We start from the raw sequence: 17422 nt of genomic DNA, 5'->3' as shown, positions 1-17422 counted from the left end.
TCTATATATCTCTATCTCTATATATCTATATATATATCTCTCTATATCTCTATCTCTATATATCTATATATATATCTCTATATATCTCTATCTCTATCTCTATATATCTATATATATATCTCTATATATCTCTATCTCTCTATCTCTATCTCTATATATCTATATATATATCTCTATATATCTCTATCTCTATATATCTATATATATATCTCTATATATCTCTATCTCTCTATCTCTATATATCTATATATATATCTCTATCTCTCTATCTCTATATATCTATATATATATCTCTATATATCTCTATCTCTATATATCTATATATATATCTCTATATATCTCTATCTCTATCTCTCTATCTCTATATATCTATATATATATCTCTATATATCTCTATCTCTATATATCTCTCTATATCTCTATCTCTATATATCTATATATATATCTCTATATATCTCTATCTCTATATATCTATATATATATCTCTATATATCTCTATCTCTATATATCTCTATATATATATCTCTATATATCTCTATCTCTCTATCTCTATATATCTATATATATATCTCTATATATCTCTATCTCTATCTCTATATATCTATATATATATCTCTATATATCTCTATCTCTATCTCTATATATCTATATATATATATCTCTATATATAGATATATATATATATCTAGATAGATGTATATATATATATATATCTATATCTATATATATATCTCTATATATATATATATCTATATCCAGCGTGTTTTATCATGTCTCCTCAGGTGCTTGTAAAGCGGGGGAGCTGACATGTCAGAACGGAAAGTGTGTGTCGGAGAAGAAACGCTGTGACGAGAAGGATGACTGTGGCGACGGGTCAGACGAGAGCGACTGTGGACGAAGTGAGGAGACCTTTCTCTCCATCGATCAGAATGGTTTTACAGGTGGATGCAGCCTGAGAACGGATCGGCTGTGTTTCACGGAGCGTATCAGTTCTCTCTTTTTAATCGCAGTAATATACCCGCGTTGTTGAGGAAGAGCTCGTAAGCATTTAAAAGTACTGTTGTTTTTACACCTGCTGTATCCTGTGCACGTCACGAATTAACACCGATTTTATTTTAAAGTTAATGGGGTTTTGACTCCACCTAGAAGCGAATGGGGTTTTGACTCCACCTAAAGCGAATGGGGTTCTGACTCCACCTAAAGTTAATGGGGTTCTGACTCCACCTAAAGTTAATGGGGTTCTGACTCCACCTAAAGTTAATTGGGTTCTGACTCCACCTAAAGTTAATTGGGTTCTGACTCCACCTAAAGTTAATTGGGTTCTGACTCCACCTAAAGTTAATTGGGTTCTGACTCCACCTAAAGTTAATTGGGTTCTGACTCCACCTAAAGTTAACTCCACCTAAAGGGGGGTTCTGACTCCACCTAAAGTTAATTGGGTTCTGACTCCACCTAAAGTTAATTGGGTTCTGACTCCACCTAATTGGGTTCTGACTCCACCTAAAGTTAATTGGGGTTCTGACTCCACCTAAAGTTAATGGGGTTCTGACTCCACCTAAAATGTTAATTGGGTTCTGACTCCACCTAAAGTTAATGGGGTTCTGACTCCACCTAAAGCGAATGGGGTTTTGACTGACTCCACCTAAAGGGTTTCGACTCCATTAATGGGGTTTTGACTCCACCTAAAGTTAATGGGGTTCTGACTCCACCTAGAAGTTAATGGGGTTTGACTCCACCTAAAGTTAATGGGGTTCTGACTCCACCTAAAGTTAATGGGGTTCTGACTCCACCTAGAAGGGGGTTCTGACTCCACCTAAAGTTAATGGGGTTCTGACTCCACCTACTCCACCTAAAGTTAATGGGGTTTTCCACCTAGAAGCGAATGGGGTTCTCCACCTAAAGTTAATGGGGTTCTGACTCCACCTAAAGTTAATGGGGTTTGACTCCACCTAAAGTTAATGGGGTTCTGACTCCACCTAAAGTTAATTGGGTTCTGACTCCACCTAAAGTTAATGGGGTTCTGACTCCACCTAGAAGCGAATGGGGTTCTGACTCCACCTAGAAGCGAATGGGGTTCTGACTCCACCTAGAAGCGAATGGGGTTCTGACTCCACCTAAAGTTAATGGGGTTCTGACTCCACCTAAAGTTAATGGGGTTCTGACTCCACCTAAAGTTAATGGGGTTCTGACTCCACCTAAAGTTAATGGGGTTCTGACTCCACCTAAAGTTAATGGGGTTCTGACTCCACCTAGAAGTTAATGGGGTTCTGACTCCACCTAAAGTTAAGTTAATGGGGGTTCTGACTCCACCTAAAGTGAATGGGGTTCTGACTCCACCTAAAGTGAATGGGGTTCTGACTCCACCTAAAGTGAATGGGGTTTGACTCCACCTGTTAATGGGGTTTGACTCCACCTAAAGCGAATGGGGTTCTGACTCCACCTAAAGTTAATGGGGTTCTGACTCCACCTAGAAGGGTTCTGACTCCACCTAAAGTTAATGGGGTTCTGACTCCACCTAAAGTTAATGGGGTTCTGACTCCACCTAGAAGCGAATGGGGTTTGACTCCACCTAAAGTTAATGGGGTTCTGACTCCACCTAAAGTTAATGGGGTTCCGACTCCACCTAAAGTTAATGGGGTTCCGACTCCACCTAAAGTTAATGGGGTTCCGACTCCACCTAGAAGTGAATGGGGTTCTGACTCCACCTAAAGTTAATGGGGTTCTGACTCCACCTAAAGTGAATGGGGTTCTGACTCCACCTAAAGTGAATGGGGTTTTGACTCCACCTAAAGTTAATGGGGTTTTGACTCCACCTAGAGTTCTGACTCCACCTGAAGTTTAATGGGGTTCTGACTCCACCTAAAGTTAATGGGGTTCTGACTCCACCTAAAAGTTAATGGGGTTCTGAACCTAAAGTTAATGGGTTCTGACTCCACCTAAAGTTAATGGGGTTCTGACTCCACCTAAAGTTAATGGGGTTCTGACTCCACCTAAAGTGAATGGGGTTCTGACTCCACCTAAAGTTAATGGGGTTCTGACTCCACCTAAAGTTAATGGGGTTCTGACTCCACCTAAAGTTAATGGGGTTCTGACTCCACCTAAAGTTAATGGGGTTCTGACTCCACCTAAAGTGAATGGGGTTCTGACTCCACCTAGAAGGGGTTCTGACTCCATGGGGTTTTGACTCCACCTAAAGTTAATGGGGTTTTGACTCCACCTAAAGTTAATGGGGTTCTGACTCCACCTAAAGTTAATTGGGTTCTGACTCCACCTAAAGTTAATGGGGTTCTGACTCCACCTAAAGTTAATGGGGTTCTGACTCCACCTAAAGTTAATGGGGTTCTGACTCCACCTAAAGTGAATGGGGTTCTGACTCCACCTAAAGTTAATGGGGTTTTGACTCCACCTAAATTTAATGGGGTTCTGACTCCACCTAAAGTGAATGGGGTTCTGACTCCACCTAAAGTTAATGGGGTTCTGACTCCACCTAAAGTTAATGGGGTTCTGACTCCACCTAAAGTGAATGGGGTTCTGACTCCACCTAAAGTTAATGGGGTTCTGACTCCACCTAGAAGCGAATGGGGTTCTGACTCCACCTAAAGTTAATGGGGTTTTGACTCCACCTAAAGTGAATGGGGTTCTGACTCCACCTAAAGTTAATGGGGTTCTGACTCCACCTAAAGTTAATGGGGTTCTGACTCCACCTAAAGTTAATGGGGTTCTGACTCCACCTAAAGTTAATGGGGTTCTGACTCACCTAAAGTGAATGGGGTTCTGACTCCACCTAAAGTTAATGGGGTTCTGACTCCACCTAAAGTTAATGGGGTTTTGACTCCACCTAAAGTTAATGGGGTTCAGACTCCACCTAAAGTTAATGGGGTTCAGACTCCACCTAAAGTTAATGGGGTTCTGACTCCACCTAAAGTTAATGGGGTTCTGACTCCACCTAGAAGCGAATGGGTTCTGACTCCACCTAAAGTTAATTTAATGGGGTTCTGACTCCACCTAGAAGCGAATGGGGTTCTGAATTAATGGGGTTCTGACTCCACCTAGAAGCGAATGGGGTTCTGACTCCACCTAAAGTTAATGGGGTTCTGACTCCACCTAAATTGAATGGGGTTCTGACTCCACCTAAAGTTGGGGTTCTGAATTGGGGTTCTGACTCCACCTAAAGTTAATGAGGTTCCTCCAAAAGTTAATTGGGTTCTGACTCCATCTAAAGTTAATGGGGTTCTGACTCCACCTAAAGTTAATGGGGTTCTGACTCACCTGACTCCACCTAAAGTTAATGGGGTTCTGACTCCACCTAAAGTTAATGGGGTTCTGACTCCACCTAAAGTTAATGGGGGTTCTGACTCCACCTAAAGTTAATTGGGTTCTGACTGACCACCTAAAGTTGGGGTTCTGACTCCAATGAATGGGGTTCTGACTCCACCTAAAGTTAATGGGGTTCTGACTCCACCTAAAGTTAATGGGGTTCTGACTCCACCTAGAAGCTGGGGTTCTGACACCTAGAAGCGAATGGGGGTTTGACTCCACCTAAAGTTAATGGGGTTCTGACTCCACCTAAAGACTCCACCTAAAGGGGTTCTAATGGGGTTCTGACTCCACCTAGAAGCGAAACTGGGGGTTCTGACTCCACCTAAAGTTAATGGGGTTCTGACTCCACCTAAAGTTAATGGGGTTCTGACTCCACCTAATGGGGTTCTGACTCCACCTAAAGTTAATGGGGTTCTGACTCCACCTAAAGTTAATGGGGTTCTGACTCCACCTAAAGTTAATGGGGTTCTGACTCCACCTAAAGTTAATGGGGTTTAATATGGTTCTGACTCCACCTAAAGTTTATGGGGTTCTGACTCCACCTTTTATGAAGGGGTTCTGACTCCACCTAAAGTTAATGGGGTTCTGACTCCAAAATGGGGTTCTGACTAATGGGGGTTCTGACTCCACCTAAAGTTAATGGGGTTCTGACTCCACCTAAAGTGGGGTTTGACTCCACCTAAAGTTAATGGGGTTCTGACTCCACCTAAAGTTAATGGGGTTCTGACTCCACCTGAAGTTAATGGGGTTCTGACTGACCACCTAGAAGCGAATGGGGTTTTGACTCCACCTAAAGTTAATGGGGTTTTGACTCCACCTAAAGTTAATGAGGTTCTGACTCCACCTAAAGTTAATGGGGGTTCTGACTCCACCTAGAAGTGAATGGGGTTCTGACTCCACCTAGAAGTGAATGGGGTTCTGACTCCACCTAAAGTTAATGGGGTTCTGACTGGGGTTCTGACTCCACCTAATGGGGTTCTGAACCTAGAAGCGAATGGGGTTTGACTTCTGACTCCACCTTGAAGCGTTAATGGGGTTCTGACTCCACCTAAAGGGGTTCTGAATGGGGGGTTCTGACTCCACCCCAAAGTGAATGGGGTTCTGACTCCACCTGGGGGGGTTTTGACTCCACCTAAAGTTAATGGGGTTTTGACTCCACCTAAAGTTAAGTTCTGAATGGGGTTCTGACTCCACCTAAAGTTAATGGGGTTCTGACTCCACCTAGAAGTGAATGGGGTTCTGACTCCACCTACTCCACCTAAAGTTAATGGGGTTCTGACTCCACCTAAAGTTAATGGGGTTCTGACTCCACCTGGGGTTCTGACTCCACCTAAAGTTAATGGGGTTCTGACTCCACCTAAAGTTAATGGGGTTCTGACTCCACCTAAAGTTAATGGGGTTCTGAATGGGGGTTCTCTGACTCCACCTTAATGGGGTTCTGAAGTTGAATGGGGGTTCTGACTCCACCTGAAGCGAATGGGGTTTGACTCCACCTAAAGTTAATGGGGTTCTGACTCCACCTAAAGTTAATGGGGGTTCTGACTCCACCTAAAGTTAATGGGGTTCTGACTCCACCTAAAGTTAATGGGGTTCTGACTCCACCTAAAGTGAATGGGTTCTGACTCCACCTAAAGTTAATGGGGTTCTGACTCCACCTAAAGTTAATGGGGTTAATGGGGGTTCTGACTCCACCTAAAGTTAATGGGGTTCTGACTCCACCTAAAGTTAATGGGGGTTCTGACTCCACCTAAAGTTAATAAAGTTAATGGGGTTCTGACTCCACCTAAAGTTAATGGGGTTCTGACTGGGGGTTCTGACTCCACCTAAAGTGAATGGGGTTCTGACTCCACCTCCACCTAAAGTTAATGGGGTTCAGAACCTAAAGTTAATGGGGTTCAGACTCCACCTAAAGTTAATGGGGTTCTGACTCCACCTAAATTGAATGGGGTTCTGACTCCACCTAAAGTTAATGGGGGTTTGACTCCACCTAAAGTTAATGGGGTTCTGACTCCACCTAAAGTTAATGGGGTTCTGACTCCACCTAAATGGGGTTCTGACTCCACCTAAAGTTAATGGGGTTCTGACTCCACCTAAATTTAATGGGGTTCTGACTCCACCTAAAGTTAATGGGGTTCTGACTCCACCTAAAGTGAATGGGGTTCTGAATGGGGGGGTTCTGACTCCACCTTTAATGAGGTTCTGAGTTAATGGGGTTCTGACTCCACCTAGAAGTGAATGGGGTTCTGACTCCACCTGGGGTTCTGACTCCACCTAAAGTTAATGGGGTTAATGGGGTTCTGACTCCACCTAAAGTTGAATGGGGTTCTGACTCCACCTAAAGGTGGGGTTCTGACTCCACCTAGAAGCGAATGGGGTTTTGACTCCACCTAAAGTTAATGAGGTTCTGACTCCACCTAAAGTTAATTGGGTTCTGACTCCATCTAAAGTTAATGGGGTTCTGACTCCACCTAGAAGTGAATGGGGTTCTGACTCCACCTAGAAGTGAATGGGGTTCTGACTCCACCTAAAGTTAATGGGGTTCTGACTTAATGGGGTTCTGACACCTAAAGTTAATGGGGTTCTGACTCCACCTGGGGGTTTGACTCCACCTAGTGGGGTTCTGACTCCACCTAAAGGGGGTTCTGACTCCACCTAAAGTTAATGGGGTTCTGACTCCACCTAAAGCGAATGGGGTTCTGACTCCACCTAAAGTTAATGGGGTTCTGACTCCAAATTTAATGGGGTTCTGACTCCACCTGAATGGGGTTCTGAACCTGTTAATGGGGTTTTGACTCCACCTAGAAGCGAATGGGGTTTTGACTCCACCTAAAGTTAATGGGGTTTTGACTCCACCTAAAGTTAATGGGGTTCTGACTCCACCTAAAGTTAATTGGGTTCTGACTCCACCTGGGGTTCTGACTCCACCTAAAGTTAATGGGGTTCTGAATGTTAATGGGGTTCTGACTCCACCTAAAGTTAATGGGGTTCTGACTCCACCTAAAGTTAATATGGTTCTGACTCCACCTAGAATATGGTTCTGAACCTGGGGTTCTGACTCCACCTAAAGCGAATGGGGGGTTCTGACTCCACCTAAAGTTAACCTGGGGTTCTGACTCCACCTAAAGTGAATGGGGTTCTGACTGGGGTGGGGTTCTGACTCCACCTAAAGCGAATTGGGGTTTGACTCCACCTAAAGTTAATGGGGTTCTGACTCCACCTAGAAGCGACTGGGGTTCTGACTCCACCTAAAGTTAATGGGGTTCTGACTCCACCTAAAGTTAATGGGGTTCTGACTCCACCTAAAGTGAATGGGGTTCTGACTCCACCTTGAAGCGAATGTGGTTCTGACTCCACCTTGAAGTGATTGGGGTTTAATGGGGTTCTGACTCCACCTAAAGTTAATGTGGTTTTGACTCCACCTAAAATGTTACTCCACCTAAAGTTAATGTGGTTTTGACTCCACCTAAAGTTAATATGGTTCTGACTCCACCTAAAGTGAATGTGGTATTTCTCTCCTCTCCCCAGTTATGAATAATGTGCAGTGTTCTGACTCCACCTATAAATGTGAGAACAACAAGTGTACCAACAAGGAGAACCCTGAGTGTGATGGAACACCTGACTGTGAGGACAAATCAGATGAGGCCAACTGTGGTAAGACACTCCCTCTGTCCCTTCAACACAACATGGTTCACACAATGATCAGTCATTATATTCTATGGTCCAATACACCATGGTTCACACAATGATCAGTCATTATATTCTATGGTCCAATACACCGTGGTTCACACAATGATCAGTCATTATATTCTATGGTCCAATACACCGTGGTTCACACAATGATCAGTCATTATATTCTATGGTCCAATACACCGTGGTTCACACAATGATCAGTCATTATATTCTATGGTACAATACACAATGATCAGTCATTATATTCTATGGTCCAATCACACAATGATCAGTCATTATATTCTATGGTCCAATGATCAGTCATTATATTCTATGGTCCAATACACCGTGGTTCACACAATGATCAGTCATTATATTCTATGGTCCAATACAACACCGTGGTTCACACAATGATCAGTCATTATATTCTATGGTCCATGGTTTATATTCTATGGTCCAATACAACATGGTTCACACAATGATCAGTCATTATATTCTATGGTACAATACACCGTGGTTCACACAATGATCAGTCATTATATTCTATGGTCCAATACACCGTGGTTCACACACAATGAGCTGTAACTGTTAACTACAGATTTATAAACATATTTTTACTTCTTATAACCCCCTTTCTAAATATCTGAATGTAAAATGTGTGATTGCCTAATGCATTAGTCTCAGTGTAGTAGTCTGTTGTTGACTAATACATTAGTCTCAGTGTAGGAGTCTGTTGTTGACTAATACATTTGTCTCAGTGTAGGAGTCTGTTGTTGACTAATACATTAGTCTCAGTGTAGGAGTCTGTTGTTGACTAATGCATTAGTCTCAGTGTAGGAGTCTGTTGTTGACTAATGCATTAGTCTCAGTGTAGGAGTCTGTTGTTGACTAATGCATTAGTCTCAGTGTAGGAGTCTGTTGTTGAGTAATGCATTAGTCTCTGTGTAGGAGTCTGTTGTTGACTAATACATTAGTCTCAGTGTAGGAGTCTGTTGTTGACTAATCCATTAGTCTCAGTGTAGGAGTCTGTTGTTGACTAATACATTAGTCTCAGTGTAGGAGTCTGTTGTTGACTAATACATTAGTCTCAGTGTAGGAGTCTGTTGTTGACTAATACATTAGTCTCAGTGTAGGAGTCTGTTGTTGACTAATACATTAGTCTCAGTGTAGTAGTCTGTTGTTGACTAATACATTAGTCTCAGTGTAGGAGTCTGTTGTTGACTAATGCATTAGTCTCAGTGTAGGAGTCTGTTGTTGACTAATACATTAGTCTCAGTGTAGGAGTCTGTTGTTGACTAATACATTAGTCTCAGTGTAGGAGTCTGTTGTTGACTAATACATTAGTCTCAGTGTAGGAGTCTGGTGTTGACTAATACATTAGTCTCTGTGTAGGAGTCTGGTGTTGACTAATACATTAGTCTCAGTGTAGGAGTCTGGTGTTGACTAATACATTAGTCTCAGTGTAGGAGTCTGTTGTTGACTAATACATTAGTCTCAGTGTAGGAGTCTGTTGTTGACTAATACATTAGTCTCAGTGTAGGAGTCTGTTGTTGACTAATACATTAGTCTCAGTGTAGGAGTCTGTTGTTGACTAATACATTAGTCTCGGTGTAGGAGTCTGTTGTTGACTAAGTAGTCTGTTGTTGACTACATTAGTCTCAGTGTAGGAGTCTGTTGTTGACTAATACATTAGTCTCAGTGTAGGAGTCTGGTTGTTGACTAATACATTAGTCTCAGTGTAGGAGTCTGTTGTTGACTAATACATTAGTCTCAGTGTAGGAGTCTGTTGTTGACTAATACATTAGTCTCAGTGTAGGAGTCTGTTGTTGACTAATACATTAGTCTCATGTGTAGGAGTCTGGTGTTGACTTAGTCTCTGTGTGAGTCTACTAATACATTAGTCTCAGTGTAGGAGTCTGGTGTTGACTAATACATTAGTCTCAGTGTAGGAGTCTGTTGTTGACTAATACATTAGTCTCAGTGTAGGAGTCTGTTGTTGACTAATGCATTAGTCTCTGTGTAGGAGTCTGTTGTTGACTAATGCATTAGTCTCTGTGTAGGAGTCTGTTGACTAATACATTAGTCTCAGTGTAGGAGTCTGTTGTTGACTAATACATTAGTCTCAGTGTAGGAGTCTGTTGACTAAAAGCTGATTTGTGTTGTTTCAGATTGTGGGCGGAGCCTGTTTAAAACTAGCCGTATCGTGGGTGGACAGGACGCAGAAGAAGGGGAGTTCCCGTGGCAGGTCAGCCTCCACATTAAGAACAGTGGTCACGTGTGTGGTGCTTCCATCATCAGCCAGCGCTGGCTGGTTACTGCTGCTCACTGTGTACAGGATGACGCCAAGACCAGGTACTTTCGGGTGATTCTCCCTGTGTGCGCCTGCCACCGTGTGGTGGTAGTGTGTTTACCCAGCTTAAAGTGTGTGTGTGTGTGTGTGTGTTCAGTCCAAACCAGGTGTGTCTCACCAGGTATTCCCAGCCAGGTGTATGGGAGGTGTGTGTGTTCAGTCCTAACCAGGTGTGTCTCTCCAGGTATTCCCAGCCAGGTGTATGGGAGGTGTGTGTGTTCAGTCCTAACCAGGTGTGTCTCTCCAGGTATTCCCAGCCAGGTGTATGGGAGGTGTGTGTTCAGTCCTAACCAGGTGTGTCTCTCCAGGTATTCCCAGCCAGGTGTATGGGAGGTGTGTGTGTTCAGTCCTAACCAGGTGTGTCTCCCCAGGTATTCCCAGCCAGGTGTATGGGAGGTGTGTGTGTTCAGTCCTAACCAGGTGTGTCTCTCCAGGTATTCCCAGCCAGGTGTATGGGAGGTGTGTGTGTTCAGTCCTAACCAGGTGTCTCTCCAGGTATTCCCAGCCAGGTGTATGGGAGGTGTGTGTGTTCAGTCCTAACCAGGTGTGTCTCTCCAGGGATTCCCAGCCAGGTGTATGGGAGGTGTGTGTGTTCAGTCCTAACCAGGTGTGTCTCTCCAGGTATTCCCAGCCAGGTGTATGGGAGGTGTGTGTGTTCAGTCCTAACCAGGTGTGTCTCTCCAGGTATTCCCAGCCAGGTGTATGGGAGGTGTGTGTGTTCAGTCCTAACCAGGTGTGTTTCTCCAGGTATTCCCAGCCAGGTGTATGTTCAGTCCTAACCAGGTGTGTCTCTCCAGGTATTCCCAGCCAGGTGTATGGGAGGTGTGTGTGTTCAGTCCTAACCAGGTGTGTTTCTCCAGGTATTCCCAGCCAGGTGTATGGGAGGTGTGTGTTCAGTCCTAACCAGGTGTGTCTCTCCAGGTATTCCCAGCCAGGTGTATGGGAGGTGTGTGTGTTCAGTCCTAACCAGGTGTGTCTCTCCAGGTATTCCCAGCCAGGTGTATGGGAGGTGTGTGTGTGTTCAGTCCTAACCAGGTGTGTCTCTCCAGGTATTCCCAGCCAGGTGTATGGGAGGTGTGTGTGTTCAGTCCTAACCAGGTGTGTCTCTCCAGGTATTCCCAGCCAGGTGTATGGGAGGTGTGTGTGTTCAGTCCTAACCAGGTGTGTCTCCCCAGGTATTCCCAGCCAGGTGTATGGGAGGTGTGTGTGTTCAGTCCCCAGGTATTCCCAGCCAGGTGTATGGGAGGTGTGTGTTTCAGTCCTAACCAGGTGTGTCTCTCCAGGTATTCCCAGCCAGGTGTATGGGAGGTGTGTGTTCAGTCCTAACCAGGCGTGTCTCTCCAGGTATTCCCAGCCAGGTGTATGGGAGGTGTGTGTTCAGTCCTAACCAGATGTGTCTCTCCAGGTATTCCCAGCCAGGTGTATGGGAGGTGTGTGTGTTCAGTCCTAACCAGGTGTGTCTCTCCAGGTATTCCCAGCCAGGTGTATGGGAGGCGTGTGTGTTCAGTCCTAACCAGGTGTGTCTCTCCAGGTATTCCCAGCCAGGTGTATGGGAGGTGTGTGTGTTCAGTCCTAACCAGGTGTGTCTCTCCAGGTATTCCCAGCCAGGTGTATGGGAGGTGTGTGTGTTCAGTCCTAACCAGGTGTGTCTCTCCAGGTATTCCCAGCCAGGTGTATGGGAGGTGTGTGTGTTCAGTCCTAACCAGGTGTGTCTCTCCAGGTATTCCCAGCCAGGTGTATGGGAGGTGTGTGTGTTCAGTCCTAACCAGGTGTGTCTCTCCAGGTATTCCCAGCCAGGTGTATGGGAGGTGTGTGTGTTCAGTCCTAACCAGGTGTGTCTCTCCAGGTATTCCCAGCCAGGTGTATGGGAGGTGTGTGTGTTCAGTCCTAACCAGGTGTGTCTCTCCAGGTATTCCCAGCCAGGTGTATGGGAGGTGTGTGTGTTCAGTCCTAACCAGGTGTTTCTCCAGGTATTCCCAGCCAGGTGTATGGGAGGTGTGTGTGTTCAGTCCTAACCAGGTGTGTTTCTCCAGGTATTCCCAGCCAGGTGTATGGGAGGTGTGTGTGTCAGTCCTAACCAGGTGTGTCTCTCCAGGTATTCCCAGCCAGGTGTATGGGAGGTGTGTGTGTTCAGTCCTAACCAGGTGTGTTTCTCCAGGTATTCCCAGCCAGGTGTATGGGAGGTGTGTGTGTTCAGTCCTAACCAGGTGTGTCTCCCAGGTATTCCCAGCCAGGTGTATGGGAGGTGTGTCAGTCCTAACCAGGTGTGTCCCCAGGTATTCCCAGCCAGGTGTATGGGAGGTGTGTGTGTTCAGTCCTAACCAGGTGTGTCTCTCCAGGTATTCCCAGCCAGGTGTATGGGAGGTGTGTGTGTTCAGTCCTAACCAGGTGTGTCTCTCCAGGTATTCCCAGCCAGGTGTATGGGAGGTGTGTGTGTTCAGTCCTAACCAGGTGTGTCTCCCCAGGTATTCCCAGCCAGGTGTATGGGAGGTGTGTGTGTTTCAGTCCTAACCAGGTGTGTCTCTCCAGGTATTCCCAGCCAGGTGTATGGGAGGTGTGTGTGTTCAGTCCTAACCAGGTGTGTCTCTCCAGGTATTCCCAGCCAGGTGTATGGGAGGTGTGTGTTCAGTCCTAACCAGGTGTGTCTCTCCAGGTATTCCCAGCCAGGTGTATGGGAGGTGTGAGTTCAGTCCTAACCAGGTGTGTCTCTCCAGGTATTCCCAGCCAGGTGTATGGGAGGTGTGTGTGTTCAGTCCTAACCAGGTGTGTCTCTCCAGGTATTCCCAGCCAGGTGTATGGGAGGTGTGTGTGTTCAGTCCTAACCAGGTGTGTCTCCAGGTATTCCCAGCCAGGTGTATGGGAGGTGTGTGTTCAGTCCTAACCAGGTGTGTCTCTCCAGGTATTCCCAGCCAGGTGTATGGGAGGTGTGTGTGTGTTCAGTCCTAACCAGGTGTGTCTCTCCAGGTATTCCCAGCCAGGTGTATGGGAGGTGTGTGTGTTCAGTCCTAACCAGGTGTGTCTCTCCAGGTATTCCCAGCCAGGTGTATGGGAGGTGTGTGTGTTCAGTCCTAACCAGGTGTGTCTCTCCAGGTATTCCCAGCCAGGTGTATGGGAGGTGTGTGTGTTTCAGTCCTAACCAGGCGTGTGTCTCCAGGTATTCCCAGCCAGGTGTATGGGAGGTGTGTGTGTGTTCAGTCCTAACCAGATGTGTCTCTCCAGGTATTCCCAGCCAGGTGTATGGGAGGTGTGTGTGTTCAGTCCTAACCAGGTGTGTCTCTCCAGGTATTCCCAGCCAGGTGTATGGGAGGTGTGTGTGTTCAGTCCTAACCAGGTGTGTCTCTCCAGGTATTCCCAGCCAGGTGTATGGGAGGTGTGTGTGTTCAGTCCTAACCAGGTGTGTCTCTCCAGGTATTCCCAGCCAGGTGTATGGGAGGTGTGTGTTCAGTCCTAACCAGGTGTGTCTCTCCAGGTATTCCCAGCCAGGTGTATGGGAGGTGTGTGTGTTCAGTCCTAACCAGGTGTGTCTCTCAGGTATTCCCAGCCAGGTGTATGGGAGGTGTGAGTTCAGGAACCAGATGTGTCTCTCCAGGTATTCCCAGCCAGGTGTATGGGAGGTGTGTGTTCAGTCCTAACCAGGTGTGTCTCTCTCCAGGTATTCCCAGCCAGGTGTATGGGAGGTGTGTGTGTTCAGTCCTAACCAGGTGTGTCTCTCCAGGTATTCCCAGCCAGGTGTATGGAGCTAGTGTGTGTTCAGTCCTGTGACCAGGTGTTCTCTGGTATTCATCAGCCAGGTGTATGGGAGGTCTGTGTGTTCACAACACACCAGTTGTGTCTCCCCAGGTATTCCTCAGTCTGGATCACAGGATGGGGCGCCAGTCCTACCAGGTGGAGGTGAGTGAGAATGTGGATGGGCTGTTTTCATTATACAGTATTAGTTATTAGAACCAGGTATTCCCAGCCATGTATGGGAGGTGTGTTTGTCCTGAGATGTGTTTCCATTATTCCCAGCCAGGTGTATGGGAGGTGTGTGTTCAGTCCTAACCAGGTGTTCCAGGTATTCCCAGCCAGGTGTATGGGAGGTGTGTAATCCTAACCAGGTGTGTCTCTCCAGGTATTCCCAGCCAGGTGTATGGGAGGTGTGTGTGTTCAGTCCTAAAGGTGTGTCTCTCCAGGTATTCCCAGCCAGGTGTATGCGTCCAGAAGTAACAGTAAGAACGTGTTAAGAGGAACCTGCGTCAGGTGATCTCCACCCGTACTACAATGCCGTCCTTCAGACAACGACCGCAGATGGAGCTCAGCCCTGTATCATTACATCAGACCCATCTGTCTGTACAACACACCTTCCCCAGGGTAACTCTGTGGATCACAGGATGGGGCACCTCACAGGATGAGTGAGAATGTGGATGGGCTCTGGTTTTCATTATACAGTATTAGTTATTAGAACTATATATACTGCATGATATTTGGTTTGTTACTGAGTAGTTTTAATTATTTAATAGCAATGTTATAATATGTTAAATTATAATGCTCCCATTTCCTGCAGGTAAGAACTAATGGTCATTGTATGTATGTATGTATGTTAGGCTCTGAGATCCGTCCTGCAGAAGATCCGATATCATCAACAGTACTGTGTATAATATGGGAGGACAGATCACAGGGCTCTGGTCAACAGTAGTACTGAGATAGGTACTGAACTCTCTGTCCCTATGATAATACAGCCCATAATATAGGGCTGCTCTGGTCAACAGTAGTGGTGAGATAGGATGATATATATATATATAACCACAGGGCTCTGGTCAACAGTAGTGCTGAGATAGGATGATATATATATATATATATAACACAGGGCTCTGGTCAACAGTAGTGCTGAGATAGGATGATATATATATATATAACACAGGGCTCTGGTCAACAGTAGTGCTGAGATAGGATGATGTATATATAAACACAGGGCTCTGGTCAACAGTAGTACTGAGATAGGATGATATATATAGAACCACAGGGCTCTGGTCAACAGTAGTGCTGAGATAGGATGATATATATAGAACCACAGGGCTCTGGTCAACAGTAGTGCTGAGATAGGATGATATATATAGAACCACAGGGCTCTGGTCAACAGTAGTACTGAGATAAGATGATATATATATATAACCACAGGGCTCTGGTCAACAGTAGTGCTGAGATAGGATGATATATATAAAACACAGGGCTCTGGTCAACAGTAGTACTGAGATAAGATGATATATATATATAAACACAGGGCTCTGGTCAACAGTAGTGCTGAGATAGGATGATGTATATATAAACCACAGGGCTCTGGTCAACAGTAGTGCTGAGATAAGATGATGTATATATAAACCACAGGGCTCTGGTCAACAGTAGTGCTGAGATAGGATGATATATATATAACACAGGGCTCTGGTCAACAGTAGTGCTGAGATAGGATGATATATATATATATAGAACCACAGGGCTCTGGTCAACAGTAGTACTGAGATAGGATGATGTATATATAACCACAGGGCTCTGGTCAACAGTAGTACTGAGATAGGATGATATATATATAACCACAGGGCTCTGGTCAACAGTAGTACTGAGATAGGATGATATATATATAACCATACACTTTCTCTCTCAGGGGGATTCTGGCGGGCCTCTGTCCAGTCCTGGTACTAGTCGTATGTTCCTGGCTGGAGTGGTGAGTTGGGGTGACGGCTGTGCCCGTAGGGACAAGCCTGGGATCTACAGCACCGTCACCAAGTTCAGGGGCTGGATCAAGGAGAAGACCGGCGTGTAACAGGACTCGGGGAAACGACTAGGAATGATGAGGACAACCGGCCGATGAACACGCCAGTACTGTACAGATTACTGGTTCGCCGGGACTCGCCCTCTACCCTCCTCCGCTCCCTTCCATTATCCAGGAGTGGTGAACTATTTTACACGCTTTGATCTCAGGCCTCACAATGCACTCCCTTTCATATCGATGGACTATGGACCGTTGGTTGGGTTTTCTCTGTTGAAAGGCAGATGCCTTAATGTCTAAATGTTTATTATAATGACTGGTGTCTGAATGTGTATTTTTGTTATGAGGAGGAATAGGTGGTTTTGTGGTGAAAGTGTTTTTAAGAATTGTAAATAATGTCAAATTTTGTGCGTTTTTAAAAAAAATTTTTTTTTAGCTATATTAGTTTTGCCCATTGCAATCAGTCATTTGGATTGGATACACACAACATTTTCTGGTACGTTTTGCATAGGTAGGATTTGGGCCATTTTTAAGGTGTAACTGTAGAAAAACTGTTACATGCGTGTACACAAGGAGACGATGTGTTCCGTTGCTTGTTTTGTCATTGGATTTGAATCGTTTCCCCATAGGTTTTGTTTTCTCGTCATCTTTTAGAACGGTCTCTTAAATGTGAATTCAGACTCTTTTACTTGTTGCCCTTGTACTCATGAAGGGGGTGGGGTTTGCATTCCAAATGGCGCCATATTCCCTATGAAGTGTACTACTTTTGACCAGGATCCATAAGGGCTCTGTTTTGTTAAAGGTGGTACACTATGTATGGAATGGGGTGCCATTTGGAACACAGGGCTCAAACAGACGGGATGGAGCTGGGGTCAGACGGGATGGAGCTGGGGTCAGACGGGATGGAGCTGGGGTCAGACGGGATGGAGCTGGGGTCACTATCTACTATGATTTGGTGTTTGACGCAATAGTTTTTTGTTGAAATACCAGGAAGTTCTGATGCGACATGATGATGAATAACTTTTATTTTTTTAAATGTGATTTATTCCTTGATGCTCTTCTTTTTTTTCTCCTCCCAACTTTATTTTTCATTTAATTTGGGTCCGACGTCAACGCCTTTACATCAGAATAAAGCTTCATTAGAGATCGTCTGTTCGGTTAGCATTGTGCATAGAAATACATTGATTTCACAACATCTTTTTTTGAGGACATGTACAAATGATCGAATTTAACTTAGAAATTAAAACATTATCCAGCATTTATCAAATCAACCACTTACTGTAATTGTTTTTTATATATAAGTGTTTAAAATAAATATGAACGACCAAACTTTTGTATTT

General features: G+C 45.0%; 1 protein-coding gene across 1 annotated transcript in view; it reads left to right on the top strand.

Annotated features, from left to right (window-relative positions):
• st14a (ST14 transmembrane serine protease matriptase a) overlaps positions 1-17415 on the top strand; it is a 92585-nt gene extending 75170 nt beyond the window's left edge. Inside the window, exons 13-18 of the mRNA XM_064972759.1 lie at positions 783-899; positions 7846-7971; positions 10158-10341; positions 10461-10485; positions 14180-14230; positions 15978-17415. Of these exons, the coding sequence (XP_064828831.1) occupies positions 783-899; positions 7846-7971; positions 10158-10341; positions 10461-10485; positions 14180-14230; positions 15978-16136 (662 nt within the window). The 3' untranslated portion in view covers positions 16137-17415. The remainder of the gene's footprint in view (positions 1-782; positions 900-7845; positions 7972-10157; positions 10342-10460; positions 10486-14179; positions 14231-15977) is intronic.
• The last annotated feature ends 7 nt before the right edge of the window (positions 17416-17422 follow it).

The sequence above is a fragment of the Oncorhynchus masou genome, chromosome 9 (genome assembly GCF_036934945.1).
Source record: "Oncorhynchus masou masou isolate Uvic2021 chromosome 9, UVic_Omas_1.1, whole genome shotgun sequence".
NCBI lineage: Eukaryota > Metazoa > Chordata > Actinopteri > Salmoniformes > Salmonidae > Oncorhynchus > Oncorhynchus masou.
Note: the sequence above shows the minus strand (reverse complement) of the source record. Positions and strands in the feature narration are given on the sequence as shown.